Raw genomic sequence first — 22,500 nt, forward strand, 5'->3', positions numbered from 1 at the left:
TGCAGCCCTCGAATGCAGAAGAAGAAGAAGATCCAGGCAGGGTCTTGTGAGCAGTACAGTGAATGGAGGGACTTCTTCTTCTGCGTTCACTCGTATGCACACGAGTGGGCTTTTACGTGTATGACCGTTTTTACCCCGCCATATAGGCAGCCATACTCTGTTTTCGGGGGTGTGCATGCTGGGTATGTTCTTGTTTCCATAACCCACCGAATGCTGACATGGATTACAGGATCTTTAACGTGTGTATTTGATCTTCTGCTTGCATATACACACGAAGGGGGTTCAGGCACTAGCAGGTCTGCACATATGTTGACCTGGGAGATCGGAAAAATCTCCACCCTTTACCCACCAGGCGCCGTCAATGTGATTCGAACCCGGGACCCTCAGATTGACAGTCCAACGCTTTAACCACTCGGCTATTGCGCCCGTCAATGGAGGGACATTAGCTGACACTCAGTTGCATCGCATTGCACATACTGTCGCAGTGCTCAGTGTAACAGTGTGTGACATTTGGCCTTGACCTAGACTGGCACTGCTGAAGTGCCTTCACCACCAGTCCTTATGACTGAATATTCTCACTGATAATTGAAGTATCAATGATGTGTGACGTTTGGCATTGACTGGCACTGCTCAAGTGCCTTCACCGCCAGTCCTTATGACTGAATATTCTCACTGATAATTGAAGTATCAATGACGTGTGACGTTTGGCCGTGACTTAGACTGGCACTGCTGAAGTGCCTTCACCGCCAGTCCTTATGACTGAATATTCTCACTGATAATTGAAGTATCAGTGACGTGTGACGTTTGGCATTGACTGGACATTGCTGAAGTGCCTTCACCGCCAGCTCTTATGACTGAATATTCTCACTGATAATTGAAGTATCAATGATGATGTGTGACGTTTGGCATTGACTGGACATTGCTGAAGTGCCTTCACTGCCTGCTCTCATGACTGAATATTCTCACTGATAATTGAAGTATCAACAGTGATAATAACAATCGTGATAACAATGTGCTGTAAATATCAGTGATAAAAGATGTATCAGTAATGATGACGACGATGTGCGACGTTTGGCAGTGACCCTGGCAGTGCCGAAGTGCCTTCACCACCAGTTCTTATGACTGATGATAGAAGTGTTGACAATGATATTAATAATCATGATAATAATGTGCTGTAAGTGTTGATGATAAAAGAAGTGATCAGTAATTTGTATTTGTATTTCTTTTTATCACAACAGATTTCTCTGTGTGAAATTCGGGCTGCTCTCCCCGGGGAGAGCGCGTCGCTACACTACAGCACCACCCTTTTTTTTTGTTGTATTTTTTCATGCGTGGAGTTTTATTGAAGTTTTATCGAAGTGGATTTTTCTACAGAATTATGCCAGGAACAACCCTTTTGTTGCCGTGGGTTCTTTTACGTGCGCAAAGTGCATGCTGCACACGGGACCTCGGTTTATCGTCTCATCCGAATGACTAAGCGTCCAGACCACCACTCAAGGTCTAGTGGAAGGGGGAGAAAATATCGGCGGCTGAGCCGTGATTCGAACCAGCGCGCTCAGATTCTCTCGCTTCCTAGGCGGACGCGTTACCTCTAGGCCATCACTCCACATACATGATGATGATGATGATGACGATGTGTGACGTGTGGCAGTGACCCCGGCAGTGCTGAACCGCCTTCATCACCAGTTCCTGTCCTGGGCCATGGCCAGTCCTGGGGACTACAACAGGTCAGCGGGAGAGAGGGAGAGAGAGAGGGAGGGAGGGAGAGACCTGGGGGAGGGGGAGGGTGTAGAGAGAGAGAGAGAGAGAGAGACCTGGGGGAGGGGGAGGGTGTAGAGGGAGAGAGAGAGAGAGAGAGCTGGGGGAGGGGGAGGGTGTAGAGGGAGAGAGAGAGAGGGAGAGACCTGGGGGAGGGTGTAGAGGGAGAGAGAGAGAGACCTAGGGGAGGGGGAGGGTGTAGAGGGAGAGAGAGAGAGAGAGACCTGGGGGAGGGTGTAGAGGGAGAGAGAGAGAGACCTAGGGGAGGGGGAGGGTGTAGAGGGAGAGAGAGAGAGACCTAGTGGAGGGGGAGGGTGTAGAGAGAGGGAGAGAGAGAGCATTTCACATATTCACTTTTAAAAACATTGCAGTTAATTATTGCATCGTAATTATTGCATTGTAATCTGGATATGAAGTAAAGAAAAAATTTGACTGTATTTATCCAGATTCAGAGAGTGTTGATGACGAGCACAATTGCCGAGTGGTTAAAGCGTTGGACTTTCAGTCTGAGGCTCCCAGGTTCGAATCTTGGTAACGGGGCCTGGTGGGTAAAGGGTGGAGATTTTTTTCCGATCTCCCGGGTCAACATACGTAGCAGACCTGCTTGTACCTGAACCCCCTTCGTGTGTATACGCAAGCAGAAGATCAAACATGCACATTAAAGATCATGTAATCCAGTGTTTGGTGGGTTATGGAATCAAGAGCATTTCAGCATGCACACCCCTGAAAACGCAGTATGGCTGCCTGCAAGGCGGGGTGGTTAAAACGGTCATACACGTAAAAGCCAACTCATGTGCATGAACGTGGGAGTTGCAGCCCATGAATGGAGGAGGAGAAGAAGAGAATGTTGATGAACAAAGTGTGCGTTGTTGTCGTCAGTTTCCTCAGCCTTGTGGTCCACCTGCTGACCAAGTGTGATGTCGGTGCCTTCGACATCCTCAGCTTCATAGTTTCTGCTGCTGCTCCGGCTGATGCTGGTGAGGGAGTGTGGGTGTGTGTGTGTGTGTGTGTGCTTGTGTGTGTTTGTGTGTGTGTGTTTGTGTGGGTGTTTGTGTGGGTGTGTGTGTGTGTGTGTGTTCTTTAGTTTAGCATCTTTTCACTCTCAGTGATAGACGATCAAAAAAAAAAAAAAAAAAAAAAGTGGGGGAGCAGGGGACACATGGGAGGGGGTGGGGGGGGGACACAAAAGGTAGATAACTACCAAAAAATGTGTAACTGACATGCAGTTGCATTTAACAGTAACAATTCAATAATGATAATAACAATCAGAAACCATTAGCATAATTCTGAAGTACATTAAAGGAATGTAGAAGTAGGGGTATGAACTAATGCCTGTGAAAGTTTGACCATAAGAACCTCGTCAGAAATAACTTTCCAAAAATCATCTGCAGAATAGTTATTCTCTTTGAAATACTTGGGCAAGAAGGTACATAACTGCTGGCAGTGAAACAGACAATGATGCAAGCTGAACTGCTTACCACATAGATGAATGTAACATTTTTACTATACTTTGTCTTCAGCACATCAAGTTTTATACGGAAGAAAGTAGAGGTTGTTAATCTTGTACAGCAAGCTGATCGATTCAGTATCTTTTCTTTAATAATATTCTCGGGGAATAATGTCCCTTTATGTTTTAAAGGGACATTATGTGTGTGTGTGTGTGTGTGAAAGTATGTTTGTGTGTGTGTGTGTGTGTGTGTGAGTCTTTACCTTTGTGTGTGTATAAATTGTGTGTTGTGTTTGTGTGTGTTGTGCTAAGTTGTGATTGTGTGTGTGTGTGTTTGTGTATGAATTATGTGTTGTGTTTGTGTGTGTTGTGCTGAGTTGTGAATGTGTGTTGAGTGTGTGTGTGTGTGTGTGTGCGTGCGTGTGTATGTGTGTGTGAAAGCCTTTGAGTGGTGGAACGGGGGTGGGGTGGGGTGGTGGGCATGTTGTTTGTGTGTGACCAGTATATTTCAACAGGCATGTGTATTTAGGAAGCTTTTGTATAATGATGCTCACTCTAAATGCATTGCAAAGTATTTTATTTTTTTCTTCTATGCTGATGACTAAGAGGTTTATCAGTTAAAACTAAGCGTTGATGTATGCAAATAATGTTAATATTTTGAATAAGATGGCTGGTTGTATTATGCATCAATTTCTCTTGATTCATAATTATGTTTGCATATATTCTATAAAACTTGTGATGTCACCAGAAGGTTTAAACATCAAACACAAGATGCATTCATATTAACGTTCAAGTGACTTCGTGTTCCAGTGGACAGCTGGTTATGACTGTTCCTGTTGTTCCAACCTTTTTTGTTGTGATGGTGTTTATTGAGTGTTAACAAATGGATTTCAGTTTGATGTGTGTGTGTGTGTGCGTGCATGTGGATCTGTATGTGTGAGCGTTTGTGTGTGTGTGTGTGTGTGTGTGTGTATGAACATGTGTGTGTTTGTGTGTGTGTGTGTGTATGAACATGTGTGTGTTTGTGTGTGTGTGTGTGTGTGTGTGAACATGTGTGTGCTTGTGTGTGAATGTGTGTATGTGCGTGTGTGTGTGCATGTGTGTGTGTGTGTGAACATGTGTGTGTGTGTGTGTGTGTGAACATGTGTGTGAATGTGTGTGTGTGTGAATGTGTGTGTGTGTGAACATGTGTGTGTGTGTGTGCATGTTGAACAGAGCCAGCAGCAGGAGAACAGGTGATGGATGAAGTCCAGGAGACCTGTGTGGAACTGATTGTAAGTCACAGAGACACTGAATAGGGGAGAGAGAGAGAGAGTGTGTGGTGTGTGTGTGTGTGTTTGTGTCTGATGTGTGTGTGTGTGTGTGAATCAGAATGTGTATGTATGTGTTTGTGTCTGATATGTGTGTGTGTATGTATGTTTGTGTCTAATATATGTGAGTGTTTGTGTCTGATATGTGTTTGTGTATACATGTGTTTGTGTCTGATGTGTATGTGTGTGTATGTATGTATTTGTGTCTTGATATGTGTGTGAATGTGTATGTATGTGTTTGTATCTGATATGTGTGTGTGTGTAAATGCATGTGTGTTTATGTCTGATATGTGTGTTTGTGTCTGATGTGTGTGTGTATGTGTCTGATGTTTGTGTGTGTGTGTGTGTGTGCGTGTGTGTGTGTGTGTGTGGAGGGGTGGGAATGTCAGTTGTAAACCAGAGCGACAGTGAGAAAAGAGAGGGAGGGAACGAACGAACGAACGAACGAATGTTTTATTCAGATAAGGCCAGAGCCCCTTACTGAAGGGGGATTCATTGATAAATAATAATTAGAAAATGACATGACACAGTAATTAGAGAATTCAAATCAACCAAAAATTGTTAGCACAATATCAACCATATCACCCAAAATAGTCAACACAAATATTCAACAACATTCACGAGATAACTGTACGTAGTCTCTTCAATCCTTCATATATATATATATATATATATATATATATATATATATATATATATATATATATATATATGGCTAAGTTATACAGAGTACATTTCTGTCTTGAAGACATGAGTAGATTAAACTTAGGTTTAGAGAGGGAGGGAGAAGGGGGTGGGGGGGTGACTGAACAACAGATCAGACATACAGGGCAAGGAACAAGGGACATGGAATTTCAGGCCAGACACGGTAGTACAAAAAAGTATGAAATAAACTTGAAGTTTATGGCTTTCTGTGACATGGTATGCAAAGATATTGGACTGAACATGTCTAAAAAGGTCATTTTGTGCAATTTGTCGTGACGGTTTCCATGGAAATGAATCCAAAATGGCCGACAAACAAAAAAATTAAAAGCTTAGAACTTCGGTACCTTTACAGATATGTTATTTCTGATTGTTTTATTTGATTTATTTGTATTTGTTCTTTATTGTAATGCAGTGGTATTTTGGAATTTGATTAAATACATGTATTATTATTTTTTTGTTGAAATGTGTATAAATTCCTTGACATAATTTTTTTCAAATGAATGTATATTCATTCTTTTACTAGTACTATACAAACCACCACACTGTAATGAAGATGAACACATAAAGAAAGAAAGTACCAAGTTTGAACATGCTATCTTTTAAAGTTTTTGAGCATTAGCATTTTGAAAAATGGTATTACGAGGACAAAACACAAAACTGAGAAAACAGGAAAAGAAAGAAATGTGCTTGTACTCACAAGAAATCACACATGTTGATGCTGTTTGAAGCTTTATTTAAGTGAATATAGTACCCAGGTGAAACGGACTCTAAAGATGCGAAAAAACGAAAATCACAAAAAAATCATGATTTTGGTCAAAATTTCACTGCCGTGTCTGGCCTTAAGCAGTGGGGGAAGAGGGGGAAGGGGAGAGAAGAAGGAAGAACTAAAATGAAGTCAGGGCAGGAGGAGGATGGGGGGGTGGGGGGGGGAGCAATAATTGGAAGTTCAGTTGTGAGGACGATGGAAGCTGGTCGACATTGTGAAGTCAGTGACAGCGAGGAAACAAGGAAGATTGCGTGCGTGCATGTTCTTGGGCAAGTCTGCTTACATGCTTGTGTGTAGTTTGTGAGAGAGACAAGACAAGACAAGACAATGGTTTATTTGTTAGGCCTCCGGCCCATAACAAAGGAGTGGGCCACTAACAAAAATATTACATAATGAATCAAATAATGTGAATGATATATCAATGCGCATGTGACTTGCAAGCTCTCTCTCTCTCATTATCTCTCTCTCTCTCTCCTCCCTCCTCCCTCAAACACATGCACGCGCGCATATACACACCCACATACACGCTCGCGCGCTAAACACACAGATCCAGCGATCTGGATTAAGTGAAATGCTGACAAGCTAACAAAACTTACAAAAAATTAATTACAAATTGCAGTTTGTGAGAGAGAGAGGGAGAAGGCGCACATCATATTTTTGCATTTATTATGGGTATGTATGTGCGTGTGTGTGTGTGTGTGTGAGGGACAAGGCAGAGACAGTGCAGGGTATATACCAACATGCATGTAAGAGTTTGAATGTAAACAGTGTATCTCCATCCATGACTGCTGATTCACTGGGAAGGTGGAGAGGGAGTCTGATTGTAAACTATGTCAGGAGAGAGGTGGGGGGCGGGTGTGGGGGGGGGGGGATGTGGGGGGGGGACTTTTTACATCAGACACAGAGGGGTGGTGGTTACTGTTTTCGCATCAGAGACAAGAGAGGAAGGGTAAGTCAGCGATCGCGCTAGACTTGTTCAAAACGCGTGCAGCTTACGCAAAGTTGGCAAAAAAACGCGTAAGTTAGTGTCAGAATTGCGTCAGACCTGTGACACTAAATCAAAGGTTTACTCGCCTATTTTCGCCGCTCATGTCGGCGCTGAAATTCACCTCAAGCCCTGACAATCATATTGAGTCGATTCCGTGACTGAGATACAGTGGAAAACAAAAAAACGCTAGAGCCTAGGCTAGCCGAGTAATGTTCAGCAGTCAAACAAGGCTTAACTTTCCCGCTACAGGGTCACGCCCTGTAATGACGCCACTCTGTTCCAAAACTCGTCAGCTAAGCAGTGTTGTGTGCGCGCGTACTCTGTTAATTGGCTGTAGCTGTTAAGAGTCACATAGGCATCTCGTAGTGCTCCGCATGCACAGACACTTTGTCTTGTACTGTCTGATTCAGTATCGCAAACCTAGCTGCCAAGTCAGTCCTAAAGTTGCATTGATACGGCTTGGAGTAAAAGTTGTTTTGCGTAAGTGTTACGCGTGAGCGCTGTGAAAATGCGTCAGCGAAAATCAAAATGCGTCAAATACGCAAAAAACATGCGTTAACGTGATCCCTGGTAAGTGTGTGAGGCAAGGGTTGGAGGCTGACATGGAATTTAAGCAGTGGGGGAAGAGGGGGAAGGGGAGAGAAGAAGGAAGAACTAAAATGAAGTCAGGGCAGGAGGGGTGTGTGTGTGTGTGGGGGGGGGGGGGGGAGCAATAATTGGAAATTCAGTTGTGAGGATGATGGAAGCTGGTCGACATTGTGAAGTCAGTGACAGCGGGGAAACAAGGAAGATTGCGTGCATGCACCCACCTCTCCTGTCCACAGAACATGCTGCTCTTTGAGCTGCAGCGAGGCGTGCACGGCAAGCGACGGGACGGCATGGGTGAGCTCCCTTTGCTGGAGGGACTGAGTCGAGAGACGGACAAGCTGGTTCCTCTGCTGCTGCAGTCGGCCGAGTCCAAGCGGTGAGTCGCGTCGCGTGCACAGCCTGTGTCAGCTCAGGCCCAACGGCTGAGTGCTTCTTCTTCTACTTCTTCTTCTTCTTCCTCTTCCTCTTCTCCTTCCTCTTCTTCTTCTTCTTCCTCTTCTTCTTCTTCTTCTTCTTCTTCTTCTTCTTCTTCTTCTTCTTCTTCTTCTTCTTCTCCTTCCTCTTCTTCTTCTTCCTCTTCTTCTTCTTCTTCTTCTACTTCTTCTTCTTCTTCTTCTCCTTCCTCTTCTTCTTCTTCTTCTTCTTCTTCTACTTCTTCCTCTTCTTCTTCTCCTTCCTCTTCTTCCTCTTCCTCTTCTTCTACTTCTTCTTCCTCTTCTTCTTCTTCTCCTTCCTCTTCTTCTTCTTCTACTTCTTCTTCTTCCTCTTCTCCTTCCTTTTCTTCTTCTTCTTCTTCTTCTCCTTCCTCTTCTTCTTCTTCTTCCTCTTCTTCTTCTTCTTCTTCTCCTTCCTCTTCTTCTTCTTCCTCTTCTTCTACTTCTTCCTCTTCTTCTTCTCCTTCCTCTTCTTCCTCTTCTTCTTCTTCTTCTTCCTCTTCTTCTTCCTCTTCTTCTTCTTCTACTTCTTCTTCCTCTTCTTCTTCTTCTTCTTCTTCTTCCTCTCCTTCCTCATCTTCTTCCTCTCCTTCCTCATCTTCTTCTTCTTCTTCATTCATGGGCTGCAACTCCCATGTTCACTTGTATGTACACCAGTGAGCTTCTACATGCATGGCCATTTTTATCCCGCCATGTAGGCAGCCACACTCCGTTTTGGGGGAAGTAGAAGAAGAATCCAGGTCGCAGCACCTGGTGGATAAAGGGTGGAGATTGCTCCGATCTCAAAGGTCAACATCTGTGCAGACCCGCTTAGTGCCTGAACCCCCCCCTTTTTGTGTATACGCATACAGATGATCAGTTTCGTGGTGTTGGGTGGGTTATGGAAGCGAGCACATACTCAACACACCTGAAAATGGAGTGTGGCTGCCTGCTTGGCAGAACAAAAACAAAACAGAACAAAACAGTCATATGTGTTAAAGCCCACTTGTACATATGGATGAACATGGGAGCTCCACCCTACAAATGCATCAGAAGAAGAAATTGTGCGATTGATCTGGTCAGCGACATGCTTTTGTCCATTGGTTAAAATGTTTTGTTGATACTACATCTGCTACGTGGCCTAATTTATAGATTCTTTTGTTAGAAAATCATGTTCACATACTCCTTCATGATGGGCATAGGTCAAGAATAAACCATACGAGCTCAAGTTGTTTTTTTCTTTTTGTGCTTGAGTATATTTGAATGTTCCGTCAGTTAATGTAAGTTACAAGTGAGTGTGGGCATCTGTGTGTTCATGTGTGTGTGTGTGTGTGTGTGTGTGAATGAGTGTGTGTTTGTGCTTATACACGAAGCATGGAGAGACGCATGTTAGCGGTGTTAGATTTTTCATTTCATTATCATCAGTAAGCTAAGTTGAAAATGAGCATGTTAGACCAATGTCTTTTGTACAAACCACACTGCAGTACCAGATACACATACAGTAGATCACGGAAACACCCAAATATCTCATCAGTTTTCATTAACTCACTCAGTACGGCCAGTCCTCTCTTCTCCTCTACACAGACCCCTCGGATGTCCAGTGGGTGTCTGAATGACCCAACCTTTAGCTTCCGGTCGTCAGAATTGTGGTATTCTTTGTCAACATTCACGTCTTCAGTATAAGAGCGTTCCGCTTGCAATATTTTGATGGTGGTAATTGGGGTGAAACGCTGTTAACGTCGTCTCTTTCACCGTTCGTATGGAGAGAGTTAAGAAAAGAAAAAAAAAGAGTCTGTCTTGCTGTGCACTAATGGGTGGTGCCTCAGACGTTGGGATGTGTGCAGGTTACCCTGGCTGGAGAAGCTGTTGGTGTTCACGGCCGTCCGGTCAGGACAGAACTTCTCGGCTGCTGTCCTGTCCCGCATCATCGTGAGCGCCGCCACCCCCGCCCAGGTAGACACCTTTCCTTTTTTGACTCACTTGTGTAAACAAAGTGAGTCTATGTTTTAACCCGGTGTTCGGTTGTCTGTGTGTGTGTGTGTCCATGTGTCTGTGTGTCCATGGTAAACTTTAACATTGACATTTTCTCTGCAAATACTTTGTCAGTTGACACCAAATTAGGCATAAAAATAGGAAAAATTCAGTTCTTTCCAGTCATCTTGTTTAAAACAATATTGCACCTCTGGGATGGGCACAAAAAAACAGAAAAAAAAGAAGCCTAATTATATGCAAACTGCATTTACTGTTATATTTATATTTTTTGTATTCTCTAAACTTGGCACTTTGATCTGATATTCTGACCCAACAACAAGAGCAGTCATTATTATCTTTTTTTGTTCAAACAGGAACTTCTTTTGCTAAGCATGGAAGTTTTATTTATTTTGCAAACGTTTTGGTGCAGATAGTAAAAAAGGGGAATTACTCTGTAATTAATGCTAGGGGACTTAATTTGCTTTAAACTGATCTTTCTCATCTTAAACATTACATTTTGAAATTATACTCAGTACATAAAAAGCTTGGATTTTTTTTTTAAGTGTATCACAAGTGAGTCTTGAAGGCCTTGCCTCTCTTGTTTTCTTTTTTTCTTTTCTTTTTTTTTTTTGCACCCCCAACATCTACACTTTGTAGTCCAACAGTGCAGCATCCCACTGACCCAAGCCAGGTTTCAGGACCAGTGACCTAACCCACGCCGCTCACGAAGAACAAGAACGTAGCAGCTGACCAGAGAAAAGACATGCTAATATTTTATTTGCTTTTTTTTTTTTTTGGTATTTTTATTTCTTTTTATCACAACAGATATTCTCTGTGTGAAATTCAGGCTGCTACACTACAGTGCCACCCCCATTTTTTTGGTATTTTTTCCTGCGTGCAGTTTTATTTGTTTTTCCTATCGAAGTGGATTTTTCTACAGAATTTTGCCAGGAACAACCCTTTTGTTGCTGTGGGTTCTTTTACATGCGCTAAGTGCATGGTGCACATGGGACCTCAATTTATCATCTCATCCGAATGACTAGCGTCCAGACCACCACTCAAGGTCTAGTGGAAAGGGGGAGAAAATATCGGCGGCTGAGCCGTGATTTGAACCAGCGTGCTCAGATTCTGACACAGAATCAAACGTGGTGGCGGTCTCCACTCTGGGAGGGCCGCTCACTCAGTCTGGCTCCGCGACTAAGCCATTGTTGTCGTTAGTAGGGGGCTCAGTAGGTGGTGTCCTAAGTACGTTGAATCAGAACAGGCACCACTGAACACTACCGAAGTGACTCAGCAGCAGTGCAGGGTCTCCTCTGGTGTGTGGCCTCCTGGCGACCTAACATCAATGGTTCCCTGCGGACTGCCGACGGTGGAACTGTGACGGACGAACCCGGGTGTGGACATGTATGGAGGAATATCTAAATGAGCGGCGTGGGAGTAATGCCACTGAAACGGTGCAGATGATGGGGCAGCCAAAAAAAAAAAAAAAAAAAAAGATTGTGTTTTGAATTGTTTTTGTTTTTTTCTTCCTTTTGCTTATTTTCGCTTTTTAAGGCGAGGGCTGGATGTAGAAGAAAAAGCATGTTACTTGCTTATCTGTTACCCTGGATAATAGAGATTTTGTCTTGCGTTCTCTGTCTTGTCCCTGCTGGCAGTTGGCCCTGTATTTCCACATTCAAGAGAGCATCGAAAAGAGCCTCAAGAACGTCGCCAAGGCAACGGTGGACAACCTGTTTGGCTCCATGGCCACCAGCCAGGGGCCGCAACTGGTGCAGACGCTGCGCAACCTGGAGCGAGTGGTGCAGGGAGAGCAGAAACGGAACCAGGCGTTGAAAGCTTCGGAAAGGTCCGTTTTTTTTTGTGTGTGTGTGTGTGTATATAAGTCAAATGCCTGATAATTTCGTTATCAGCTTCTTCAGATTTCGAAGTAGTAATCATAAGCTGGAAATAGAAACAGGGAGACACAAAGGCATACCACGAGAGTTATGGCTTTGTAAGGTTTGTAACATGTCTGTGATTGGGGATGAGTTTCATTTTATAAGGGAATGTCCCAATTATGATCAGTTACGAAATAGATATGTTCCTACAAAATATTTGTCTCCAAAATCGGTTTTTAATTTTTGTAATATGCTCAAAGGAGGCAAAAAAAGTCATTTTAGCTGTAAGTAAGATGATTAGATTTGCAAATGTTGCCAAGCTACACTTTTGGAGTTAAAAGACATTTTGTGTTTTCTCAACTTCTATGCAGCATTGTTGTGTATTTGGAAAGGTTTGTTCTGGGCATGATAACAATATTTTGCAGTAACCCTCCATACTCCAATAGGAGTGAAAGGATAATTAAAACTTGAAACTCGGGATTGCTTTTGTCTGATTGTCTTCATGTTTTTTTTGTGTGTGTTTGTTTCCGTGTTTGACGGGCGCCATAGCCGAATGGTTAAAGCGTTGGACTTTCGATCTGAGGGTCCCGGGGTTCGAATCGCGGTGACGGCGCCTGGTGGGTAAAGAGTGGAGATTTTTACGATCTCCCAGGTCAACATATGTGCAGACCTGCCAGAGCCTGAACCCTCTTCGTGTGTATACGCAAGCATAAGATCAAATACGCACGTTAAAGATCCTGTAATCCATGTCAGCGTTCGGTGGGTTATGGAAACAAGAACATACCCAGCATGCACACCCCCGAAAGCGGAGTATGGCTGCCTATATGGCGGGGTAAAAACGGTCATACACGTAAAAAGCCCACTCGCGTATATACAAGTGAACGTGGGAGTTGAAGCCCACGAACGCAGAAGAAGAAGAAGAAGAAGTTTCCGTGTTTGTTTTGTTGTGTGTGTGTTTTGAAAAGAAGGGGAACCAGGTGTTGAAAGCCTTGGATGGGTCCCTTTTTTTTTTTTTTTTTTTTTTAATGGGATTGCTATTCTGTACACATTCTGCCTGTCGTCGTCTTTTGCCTTTCTTTCTTTCTTTTGTTATTGTGTGTGTGTGTGTGTGTGTGTGTGTGTGTGTGTGTGTGTGTGTGTTTGCTTCCATTTCCTCTGTTTTTCCCAATCTTTTTTTTTTTTCGGTTCAGAGTCTGAGTGTTCCTACCAAATTTGAAGTGTTCCTGTGTTGTGTGTGACAACTACCTGACGAACAGTTTATGGAGTTAAGCGTCATCGTGCGATGTGCATGTGTGTGTTGTGTGTCACAGCTACCTGACGAGCAGTTTATGGAGTTAAGCGCCGTCGTGCGATGTGCATGTGTGTGTTGTGTGTCACAGCTACCTGACGAACAGTTTATGGAGTTAAGCGTCATCGTGCGATGTGCATGTGTGTGTTGTGTGTCACAGCTACCTGACGAGCAGTTTATGGAGTTAAGCGCCGTCGTGCGATGTGCATGTGTGTGTTGTGTGTCACAGCTACCTGGCGAGCAGTTTATGGAGTTAAGCGCCGTGCGATGTGCATGTGTGTGTTGTGTGTCACAGCTACCAGACGAGCAGTTTATGGAGTTAAGCGCCGTGCGATGTGCATGTGTGTGTGTTGTGTGTCACAGCTGACGAGCAGTTTATGGAGTTAGGCGCCGTGCGATGTGCATGTGTGTGTTGTGTGTCACAGCAGATGAGCAGTTTATGGAGTTAGGCGCCGTGCGATGTGTGTGTTGTGTGTCACAGCTACCTGACGAGCAGTGTCCACAGCAACCTGCACAAGGTGTGTGACGTGCTGCAGCACCCGGACGTGGCGGTCAGCGTGGCGGGGCTCCGCCTGCTCAGCTCCGTGGGCGTGCCCCCGTCCACCCACATCGCCGTCCTCTCTCACCTCGCCGCCGTCGTCGTCTCCGTCCTCTTCCGCGTCCTCTGGGCCCGCGTGGAGAAGGGGTGCAACTCTCGTGAGTGTGGTGGCGGAGGATAGGGGTGTGGGGGTGGGCAGGGGAGGGTGTGGGGGGGGCAGTGTTGGCATTGAGTTGTTGTTTTTCTTTGTTGTATTGTCGGTCCTGTCCACCCAACCATTCCACCACAAAAAAAGAAAGAAAAAAAAATCAGCTGCTCCCCCCCCCCCCCCCCCCCCTCTTGTTTTTGTAGTTTCAGTGTCTAGTTTCTCAGGAAACACATCACTCCTTTTGGACAAATCCATGTTTGCCTCACCACGCCTGCTAGCCACATGCCTGACCAGCCGCATAACCCAACCCGCTTAGCGAGGCTTTTGAGTGCACTGCATGCAGTTATATTTGTGTGCCTTTCCTGAGTGGATTTCATCGACGGAATCTGCCAGAGGCCAGCACTCTGGATGCTATGGGGTTCTTGTTCTTTGTGTGCCGAGTGTGTGCTGTGCACATGACCTCAGTTCTTTGTCTCAGCCGAATGACTACATGACACATGAGTGGAGTGATGGCCTGGAGGTAACGCATCCGCCTAGGAAGCGAGAGAGAATCTGAGCGCGCTAGTTCGAATCACGGCTCAGCCGCCGATATTTTCTCCCCCTCCACTGGACCTTGAGTGGTGGTCTGGACGCTAGTCATTCGGATGAGACGATAAACCAAGCATGCACTTAGCGCTCGTAAAAGAACCCACGGCAACAAAAGGGTTGTTCCTGGAACAAAATTCTGTAGAAAAACCCACTTCGATAGGAAAAACAAATAAAAACTGCACGCAAAAAAAAAAAGAAAAAAAAGGGGGTGGCGCTGTAGTACAGCGACGCGCTCTCCCTGGGGAGAGCAGCCCGAATTTCACACAGAGAAATCTGTTGTGATAAAAAGAAGTACAAATGCTCAGTTTGATTTTCCAGTCAAACTTGGGAGAAAGGGGCGAGAGTGGGATTTGAACCCAGACCCTCAGGGACTCTGTGTTGGAAAGACGAGCGTCTTGACCATTCTGCCACCTTCCTTTATTCCACATTGATACCAAAAATACAGTTGTGGTGTGTGTGTGAGTGTGTGTGTGTGTGTGTGTGTGTGTGTGTGTGTGTGTGTGACAGGGGAGGCTGTGTACAGTTGTGTGGTGTGTGTGTGTGTGTGTGTGACAGGGGAGGCTGTGTACAGTTGTGGGGTGTGTGTGTGTGTGTGTGACAGGGGAGGCTGTGTACAGTTGTGGTGTGTGTGTGTGTGTGACAGGGGAGGCTGTGTACAGTTGTGTGGTGTGTATGTGTGTGACAGGGGAGGCTGTGTACAGTTGTGTGTGTGTGTGTGTGTGTGTGTGACAGGGGAGGCTGTGTACAGTTGTGTGTGTGTGTGTGTGTGACAGGGGAGGCTGTGTACAGTTGTGTGTGTGTGTGTGTGTGACAGGGGAGGCTGTGTACAGTTGTGGTGTGTGTGTGTGTGTGACAGGGGAGGCTGTGTACAGTTGTGGTGTGTGTGTGTGTGTGTGACAGGGGAGGCTGTGTACAGTTGTGGTGTGTGTGTGTGTGTGACAGGGGAGGCTGTGTACAGTTGTGGTGTGTGTGTGTGTGTGACAGGGGAGGCTGTGTACAGTTGTGGTGTGTGTGTGTGTGTGACAGGGGAGGCTGTGTACAGTTGTGGTGTGTGTGTGTGTGTGTGTGACAGGGGAGGCTGTGTACAGTTGTGGTGTGTGTGTGTGTGTGTGTGACAGGGGAGGCTGTGTACAGTTGTGGTGTGTGTGTGTGTGTGACAGAGGAGGCTGTGTACAGTTGTGGGTGTGTGTGTGTGTGTGTGTGACAGGGGAGGCTGTGTACAGTTGCGTGTGTGTGTGTGTGTGTGACAGGGGAGGCTCTGTACAATTGTGGGGTGTGTGTGTGTGTGTGTGACAGGGGAGGCGGGGCGCACAGGGGTACAGCGGTGCCAGGTGTGCATCCGACAGCTGGGTTGTCAGCCCTTCACCCAGAGCCAGCTGCTCCACTACCTGCTGGCCGGAGCCCTCAGTCCTGTGAGTAGTAGTGCTGGAAAGGGGGATGGTGTAAAGTGCGTGTGTAAAGGGGCTGGTGTAAAGTGTGTGTGTAAAGGGGCTGGTGTGAAGGGGCTGCTGTAAAGTGCGTGTGTAAAGGTGCTAATGTGAAGGGGCTGGTGTAAAGTGCGTGTGTAAAGGGGCTGGTGTGAAGGGGCTGGTGTAAAGTGCGTGTGTAAAGGGGCTGGTGTAAAGTGCGTGTGTAAAGGGGCTGGTGTAAAGTGCGTGTGTAAAGGGGCTGGTGTGAAGGGGCTGGTGTAAAGGGGCTGGTCAGGCATCTGCCCAGCAAATGTGGTGCAGATGTATGAGTTTGTATGAACACAGTAACAATCTGAATGCATCGCATTCCGCATGCACAGTCTGGATGTGGGTGTTCTGAAAAGAGGTGTTGTGTATATAGGGATTTGCGTGAATGCAGCGATGCCTCATTTGACGAACAGAAACTGAACTTTTCTATACGAAAAAACTTAGCCGTATGAAGAGCACAGGAACAGGAGTCATGATGGCTGCCGGAAAAAGAGGGCGCTAGCTAGCGGGACAAAGGGGAGGTTACCTACTTCCGGGAGGTTATCGGCGGTATTTTGTTTTCTCCGCATAGGCGGATAGTAGTTTGCACAGGACAGGAATGTCAGACCCCTGCCAGAGTCTGCACTAGTTGGGTCACGGTAAGTATGTTATTTAAACGTAATTTTAGAAAGAAAATTTCCTTTTCTGCAGACACACACACACACACACACACACACACACACACACACACACACACACACACACACACACACACACACACCACAACTGTACAGCCTCCCCTGTCACACACACACACACACACACACACACACACACCACAACTGTACAGCCTCCCCTGTCACACACACACACACACACACACCACAACTGTACAGCCTCACACACACACACACACACACACACACACACCAGCCTCCCCTGTCTCACACACACACCACAACTGAACAGCCTCCCCTGTCACACACACACACACACACACCACAACTGTATTTTTTATATCAATGTGGAAATAAAGGAAGGTGGCATAATAAAAAAAATTCCTTTTCTGCAGACGAACAGGGAGCTGTTTGGGGGCAAGGCACCAGTCGCGGCATCATCATCGGACTATCAGGACGGCGGCGGTGACACGCGGGGAGATCTGCTGTACGAGAACCGACGCATCGGACTGTCAATGCAGCTCCCACGCACGCACGCCAGCGTCTTTCATGCCGGGGTCATAGGTCAGGGGTTGAAGCGACGCTCTCACGCTGTGTCGGTCACCAAGGTGAGTTTTTGGTGGTGGTGGTGTTTGTTTTTGTTTGTTGTGTTGTTTTGTGTGTGAGTTGTGTGTTGTTTTGTGTTTGTGTGTTGTTTGTGTGTATGTGCGTTGTTTATGTGTGTGTTGTTTGTGTTGTGTATGTGCGTGTCAGTTGTTTTATGTTGTTTTTTTTTTGCGTGTGTGTTTTTTTGTTGTGCGTGTGTGTGCTGGGTTTTTTTTGTTTTGTTTTGTGTGTGTGTGTGTGTGTGTGTGTGTGTGTGTGTGTTATTTTGTGTTTGTGTGGGAGGTGGATTGTGTCTCTGTGTGTGTGTGAGAACTAGCCCAACTCAGAGTGTCTAGCCATTCATATGAGACAATAAACCAAGGCACTCATTGCATTGTCTGCACAGACCTCTGTTTGCCAAATGATCAGCATCATTGCTGTACGCGGGACCTTGGGTTGTCACCTCCTCCGAACAGCTGGACACTCCATTTGATTTTCCTGTCAGACTTGAGAGAAGGGGTGAGAGAGCAAGATACAAAACCCAGACCTTAGACGGGCGCAATAGCCGAGTGGTTAAAGCGTTGGACTGTCAATCTGAGGGTCCTGGGTTCGAATCACGGTGACGGCGTCTGGTGCATAAAGGGTGGAGATTTTTCCGATCTACCAGGTCAGCATATGTGCAGACCTGCTAGTGCCTGAACCCCCTTCGTGTGTATTTGCAAGCAGAAGATTAGATACACACGTTAAAGATCCTGTAATCCATGTCAACGTTCAGTGGGTTATGGAAACAAGAACATACCCAGCATGCACACCCCCGGAAACGGAGTATGGCTGCCAACATGGCGGGGTAAAAACGGTCATACACGTAAAAAGCCCACTCGTGTGCATACGAGTGAACGCAGAAGAAGAAGAAACCCAGACCCTCACAGACTCTGTGTTGGCAGATGAGTGTCTTAACTCACTCGGGACGGCAAGGTTTCTCCCTTGCTTTTTCCCCCACAGATGGCCCCATTTGTAAGGGTTTGGAAAAAAAATTACAAAAAATACATAGTAAGGAAATGAAACTTTCAGACCTGGTTTATTACGTGTTGGGTTATTACATAAAAAAAAAAAATCAAATTTCTCATTTTAATTTTACAGTTTTGCCATTATGTAGACTGGAGGATAATGCCAATTTTTCGCCCCAAATCACCATACCCGTACTCACTTTCTGCAATTAATTCACTTTCTTCTTTGTCATCATCCACCTTTTCGATGTCCGACCCTTCAGTTTGTAGCATTTCAAGTACTTCGGCAGCACTAAAACGTTGCCGTCGCTGCCTTTGTTCACTCTGCAGCATTTTAGGAAACCGCTTCAGACGCCATTTGCTAACAGGCCGGCTCGTGAGCAGGTGACCGGTCAGTGGCTTTGTCAGCGTGTGTGCAACACAGGCCACACATGACAGGCTGGCCAATCATACCATTCGGCTGCGGAGTGACCCAGAATAGCACACTCTGGTTGATCACGAAATCACGTGTACAGCACATGATGGATTTTTCCCTTTTTTGGAAAATACTGTTCCATTCCGTCGTCCCTATCTGAATACGTTTTATGTAGGTATGCGTGAGCATTCCTTCTTCCGGAGAGAGATAACCATTCTGCCACCTTCCTCTAACTGTGAACTGCTGTGTACAATGACAATGACAGTGACAAATGTTTTATTGAGGGTAGAACGGATAAGCTGGAAGCTTCTTTACACCATGCCCTCACACATGCATACTCACACATACACACATTGTAATAAATGAAATAAGTATGAATAATAAATGACATAGAACAAACCAAATAGATAATAATAGTTACATAATGGATGAATCAAAGACTACGATGTACGATATGATTTGGTTGCTGCTATTGCCCCCCCCCACCCCCCCCTTCCCCCACTCCCCCTCTCAGGACTGGACGGTGCGGAACCAGGACACCCTGCTGGAAGCCGTGGCGGCCTGCTGCCAGTCCTCCGACAGCCACACCCCCACCTCCCCCACCCCCACCCCCACCCCCGCCCCCACCATGGCCTCCACCACCTTCCCCCTCAGTGCGGACGCCCGCGGGGCCTTCAGCCTGTCGACGTCCCTGGTGCCGCCCGTGCTGTCGGAGGCGGCGGCCAGGACTCTGGGCTGCGCCCTGGTGGAGGCGGCAACCATGGACACGCTCTACAACGACGTCAACTGGCCCGACCCCGAGTTCTCCAAAGTGACGCTGGAGAGGTGGGAGAGAGGGAGTGGGTGGAGGGTCGGGGGTGGGTGGGGGGGGGGATGTGTGTGTGTGTGAGTGAGTGGTGTGTGGGTATGTGTGATGATGTCAACTGGTGCTAGCCAAGAGTTCTCCAAAGTGACGTTAGAGAGATGCGAGACAGCTGAGTGGTTTGAGAGGAGTGTGTGTGTGTGTGTGTGTGTTTGTATGTGTGTGTGTGTGTGTGTGCATGTGTATGTGTGTGAATGCGTGTGTGTGTATGTGTGTATGCATGTGTTTGTGTGTGTGTGTGTATGTGTGTGTGTGTGTTTGTGTGTGTGTGCATGTGTATGTGTGTGAATGCATGTGTGTGTGTGTGTGTATTTGTGTGTGCATGTGTATGTGTGTGAATGTGTGTGTGTGTGTGTATGCATGTGTGTGTATGTGTGTATGCATGTGTGTGTGTGTATGTGTGTGTGTGTGTGTATTTGTGTGTGTGTGCATGTGTATGTGTGTGAATGCATGTGTGTGTGTGTGTATTTGTGTATGTGTGCATGTGTATGTGTGTGAATGCGTGTGTGTGTGTGTATGCATGCATGTTTGTGCATGTGTGTGTGTGTGAATGCGTGTGTGTGTGTATGCATGTGTGTGCATGTGTGTGCGTGTGCGTGTGTGTGTGTGTGTGTGTGATGACGTCAACTGGCCCAAACCTGTGCGTGAGACAGCTGGGGGAAGTGTGTATATGGGGGCTGCATTGGGTTTTGGAGTGTGTGCTGATTCGTGTGTTTTGTATAGTGACGTCAGTCAGCCCGACCCCATCATGTACACATTCATTTCAGCACACACATACACCCACATGCAGCTAGTTGGTTTGGAGCGTGTGCTGATTCGTGTGTTTTGTACAGTGACGTCAACCAGCCCGACCCCAACATATACACATTCATTTCAGCACACACATACACCCACATGCAGCTAGTTGGTTTGGAGCGTGTGCTGATTCGTGTGTTTTGTACAGTGACGTCAGTCAGCCCGACCCCAACATATATACACATTCATTTCAGCACACACATACACCCACATGCAGCTAGTTGGTTTGGAGCGTGTGCTGATTCGTGTGTTTTGTACAGTGACGTCAGTCAGCCCGACCCCAACATATATACACATTCATTTCAGCACACACATACACCCACATGCAGCTAGTTGGTTTGGAGGGTGGGTGAGGGATTTGACATGGGGAAGGGAGTGTATTTTAAAACATAATGAAACGGCTAATAGTGCAGTGGAAGGGCATTGGGTGGAGGAGTCATCCGTCGCTGTGGAGTGACGGCCTAGAGGTAACGCGTCCGCCTCGAAAGTGAGAGAATCTGAGCGCGCTGGTTCGAATCACGGCTCAGCCGCCGATATTTTCTCCCCCTCCTCCACTAGACCTTGAGTGGTGGTCTGGACACTAGTCATTCGGATGAGACGATAAACCGAGGTCCCGTGTGCAGCATGCACTTAGCGCACGTAGAAGAACCCACGGCAACAAAAGGGTTGTTCCTGGCATAATTCTGTAGAAAAAAAAAATCCACTTCGATAGGAAAAACAAATCAAACTGCACGCAGGGGAAAAAAATACAAAAAGAATGGGTGGCGCTGTAGCGTAGCGACGCGCTCTCCCTGGGGAGAGCAGCCCAAATTTCACACAGAGAAATCTGTTGTGATGAAAAGAAATACAAAATACAAACGTCTTGTGCTCAAATCTACCCCCCCCCCCCCCCCCCCCCTTTTCTTAAATTGGATAGTAAGGTTTGGACAGTCATGTCATAACAAATGGTGTACTGAGGTTGTGTGTGTGCTTTCAGAGACCTTCATGTGTGGAAGCAGATGGAGGACCACCCAGTGCTGTGGAGCATTTTACGTGCCGTCAGTGGAAGTGAGTGTTGCGCTGTGGAGCATTTTACGTGCCCTTTAGTGGAAGTGAGTGTTGTGCTGTGGAGCATTTTATGTGCCGTCAGTGGAAGTGAGTGTTGCGCTGTGGAGCATTTTACGTGCCGTCAGTGGAAGTGAGTGTTGCGCTGTGGAGCATTTTACGTGCCCTTAGTGGAAGTGAGTGTTGTGCTGTGGAGTGTTGTACACTGTATGTGTGTGTGATGGTGTGTGTGTGTGTGTGTGTGTGTCATTCTCTCTATGTGTGTATGTGTGTGAATCACTGTGTGTGTGTATGTCACTCTGTATGTGTGTATATTTGTGTGTATTGATCTCTTGTGTTTGTGTGTCACTATGTTTGTGCATGTGTATCACTGTGTGTGTTTGTGTGTGCGTGTGTGTATCACTGTGTGTGTGTGTACACATGTGTATATCACAGTATGTGTCTATATCACTGTGTGTGTGTGATATGTATGTGTGTGTGTCACTGTGTGTGTATGCATATTACTCTCTGTGTGTCTGATTATATGTGTATTATTTGTATTTGTATTTCTTTTTATCACAACAGATTTCTCTGTGTGAAATTCGGGCTGCTCTCCCCAGGGAGAGCGCGTCGCTACACTACAGCGCCACCCTTTTTTTTTCTTTTTTTTTTTTGTATTTTTTCATGCATGCAGTTTTATTGGTTTTTTCCTGTCGAAGTGGATTTTTTCTTCAGAATTGTTGCCATGGGTTCTTCTACGTGTGCTAAGCGCATGCTGCACATGGGACCTCGGTTGAGCGTCTCATCCGAATCACTGTATGTGTGTGCATCACTGTGTGCATTGCAGGCAGCGTGTTTTTGTACTACTGCTCCCCGGTGCTGAAGTCCCTGATGGCCAAGGTGCTGAGCGCTCTGGAGACCACCCGCGTCAAGCGCATGGGTGATCTCCCTTTGTTCTACCAGCGCGCCTGCTGGCTGGTTCGGGTCCTGGCTCAGGTGAGGAGGCGAGGGGGGGGGGGGGAGGTGTGTGTTTGGGGGGGGGGGGTGGGGAGGGCGGGGGATGGGGTGCGTGTTGAGGGAGTGTGGGTGGGGAAGGGTGATGCGGGTGTGAGTTAGCTGGTGTGTGTGTGTGTGTGTGATTATGTGTGTGTGTGTGTTGTGTTGTGTGTGTTGTGTTGTGTGTGTTGTTTTGTGTATGTGGGTGGGTGGGTGGGTGTGTGTGTGTGTGTTGTGTTTTGTGTGTGTGTGTGTGTGTGTGTGTGTGTGTGTGTGTATGTGTGTGTGTGTGTGTGTGTGTGTGTGCTCCTGCTGGGAG

At 46.3% G+C, this 22,500-nt stretch overlaps 1 protein-coding gene across 2 annotated transcripts in view; it reads left to right on the plus strand.

The window, feature by feature from the left end:
* LOC143289756 (integrator complex subunit 5-like) overlaps positions 1-22,500 on the plus strand; it is a 40,803-nt gene that overhangs the window by 11,123 nt on the left and 7,180 nt on the right. For both annotated transcript variants that reach the window (XM_076598853.1, XM_076598854.1), the window contains 12 exons: positions 1,652-1,727; positions 2,638-2,735; positions 4,421-4,479; positions 7,799-7,938; positions 9,820-9,928; positions 11,602-11,792; positions 13,593-13,807; positions 15,682-15,797; positions 16,894-17,106; positions 19,020-19,330; positions 21,139-21,209; positions 22,033-22,181. In XM_076598853.1, the coding sequence (XP_076454968.1) occupies positions 1,652-1,727; positions 2,638-2,735; positions 4,421-4,479; positions 7,799-7,938; positions 9,820-9,928; positions 11,602-11,792; positions 13,593-13,807; positions 15,682-15,797; positions 16,894-17,106; positions 19,020-19,330; positions 21,139-21,209; positions 22,033-22,181 (1,748 nt within the window). The remainder of the gene's footprint in view (positions 1-1,651; positions 1,728-2,637; positions 2,736-4,420; positions 4,480-7,798; positions 7,939-9,819; positions 9,929-11,601; positions 11,793-13,592; positions 13,808-15,681; positions 15,798-16,893; positions 17,107-19,019; positions 19,331-21,138; positions 21,210-22,032; positions 22,182-22,500) is intronic.

The sequence above is a fragment of the Babylonia areolata genome, chromosome 14 (assembly GCF_041734735.1).
Source record: "Babylonia areolata isolate BAREFJ2019XMU chromosome 14, ASM4173473v1, whole genome shotgun sequence".
Lineage (NCBI taxonomy): Eukaryota > Metazoa > Mollusca > Gastropoda > Neogastropoda > Buccinidae > Babylonia > Babylonia areolata.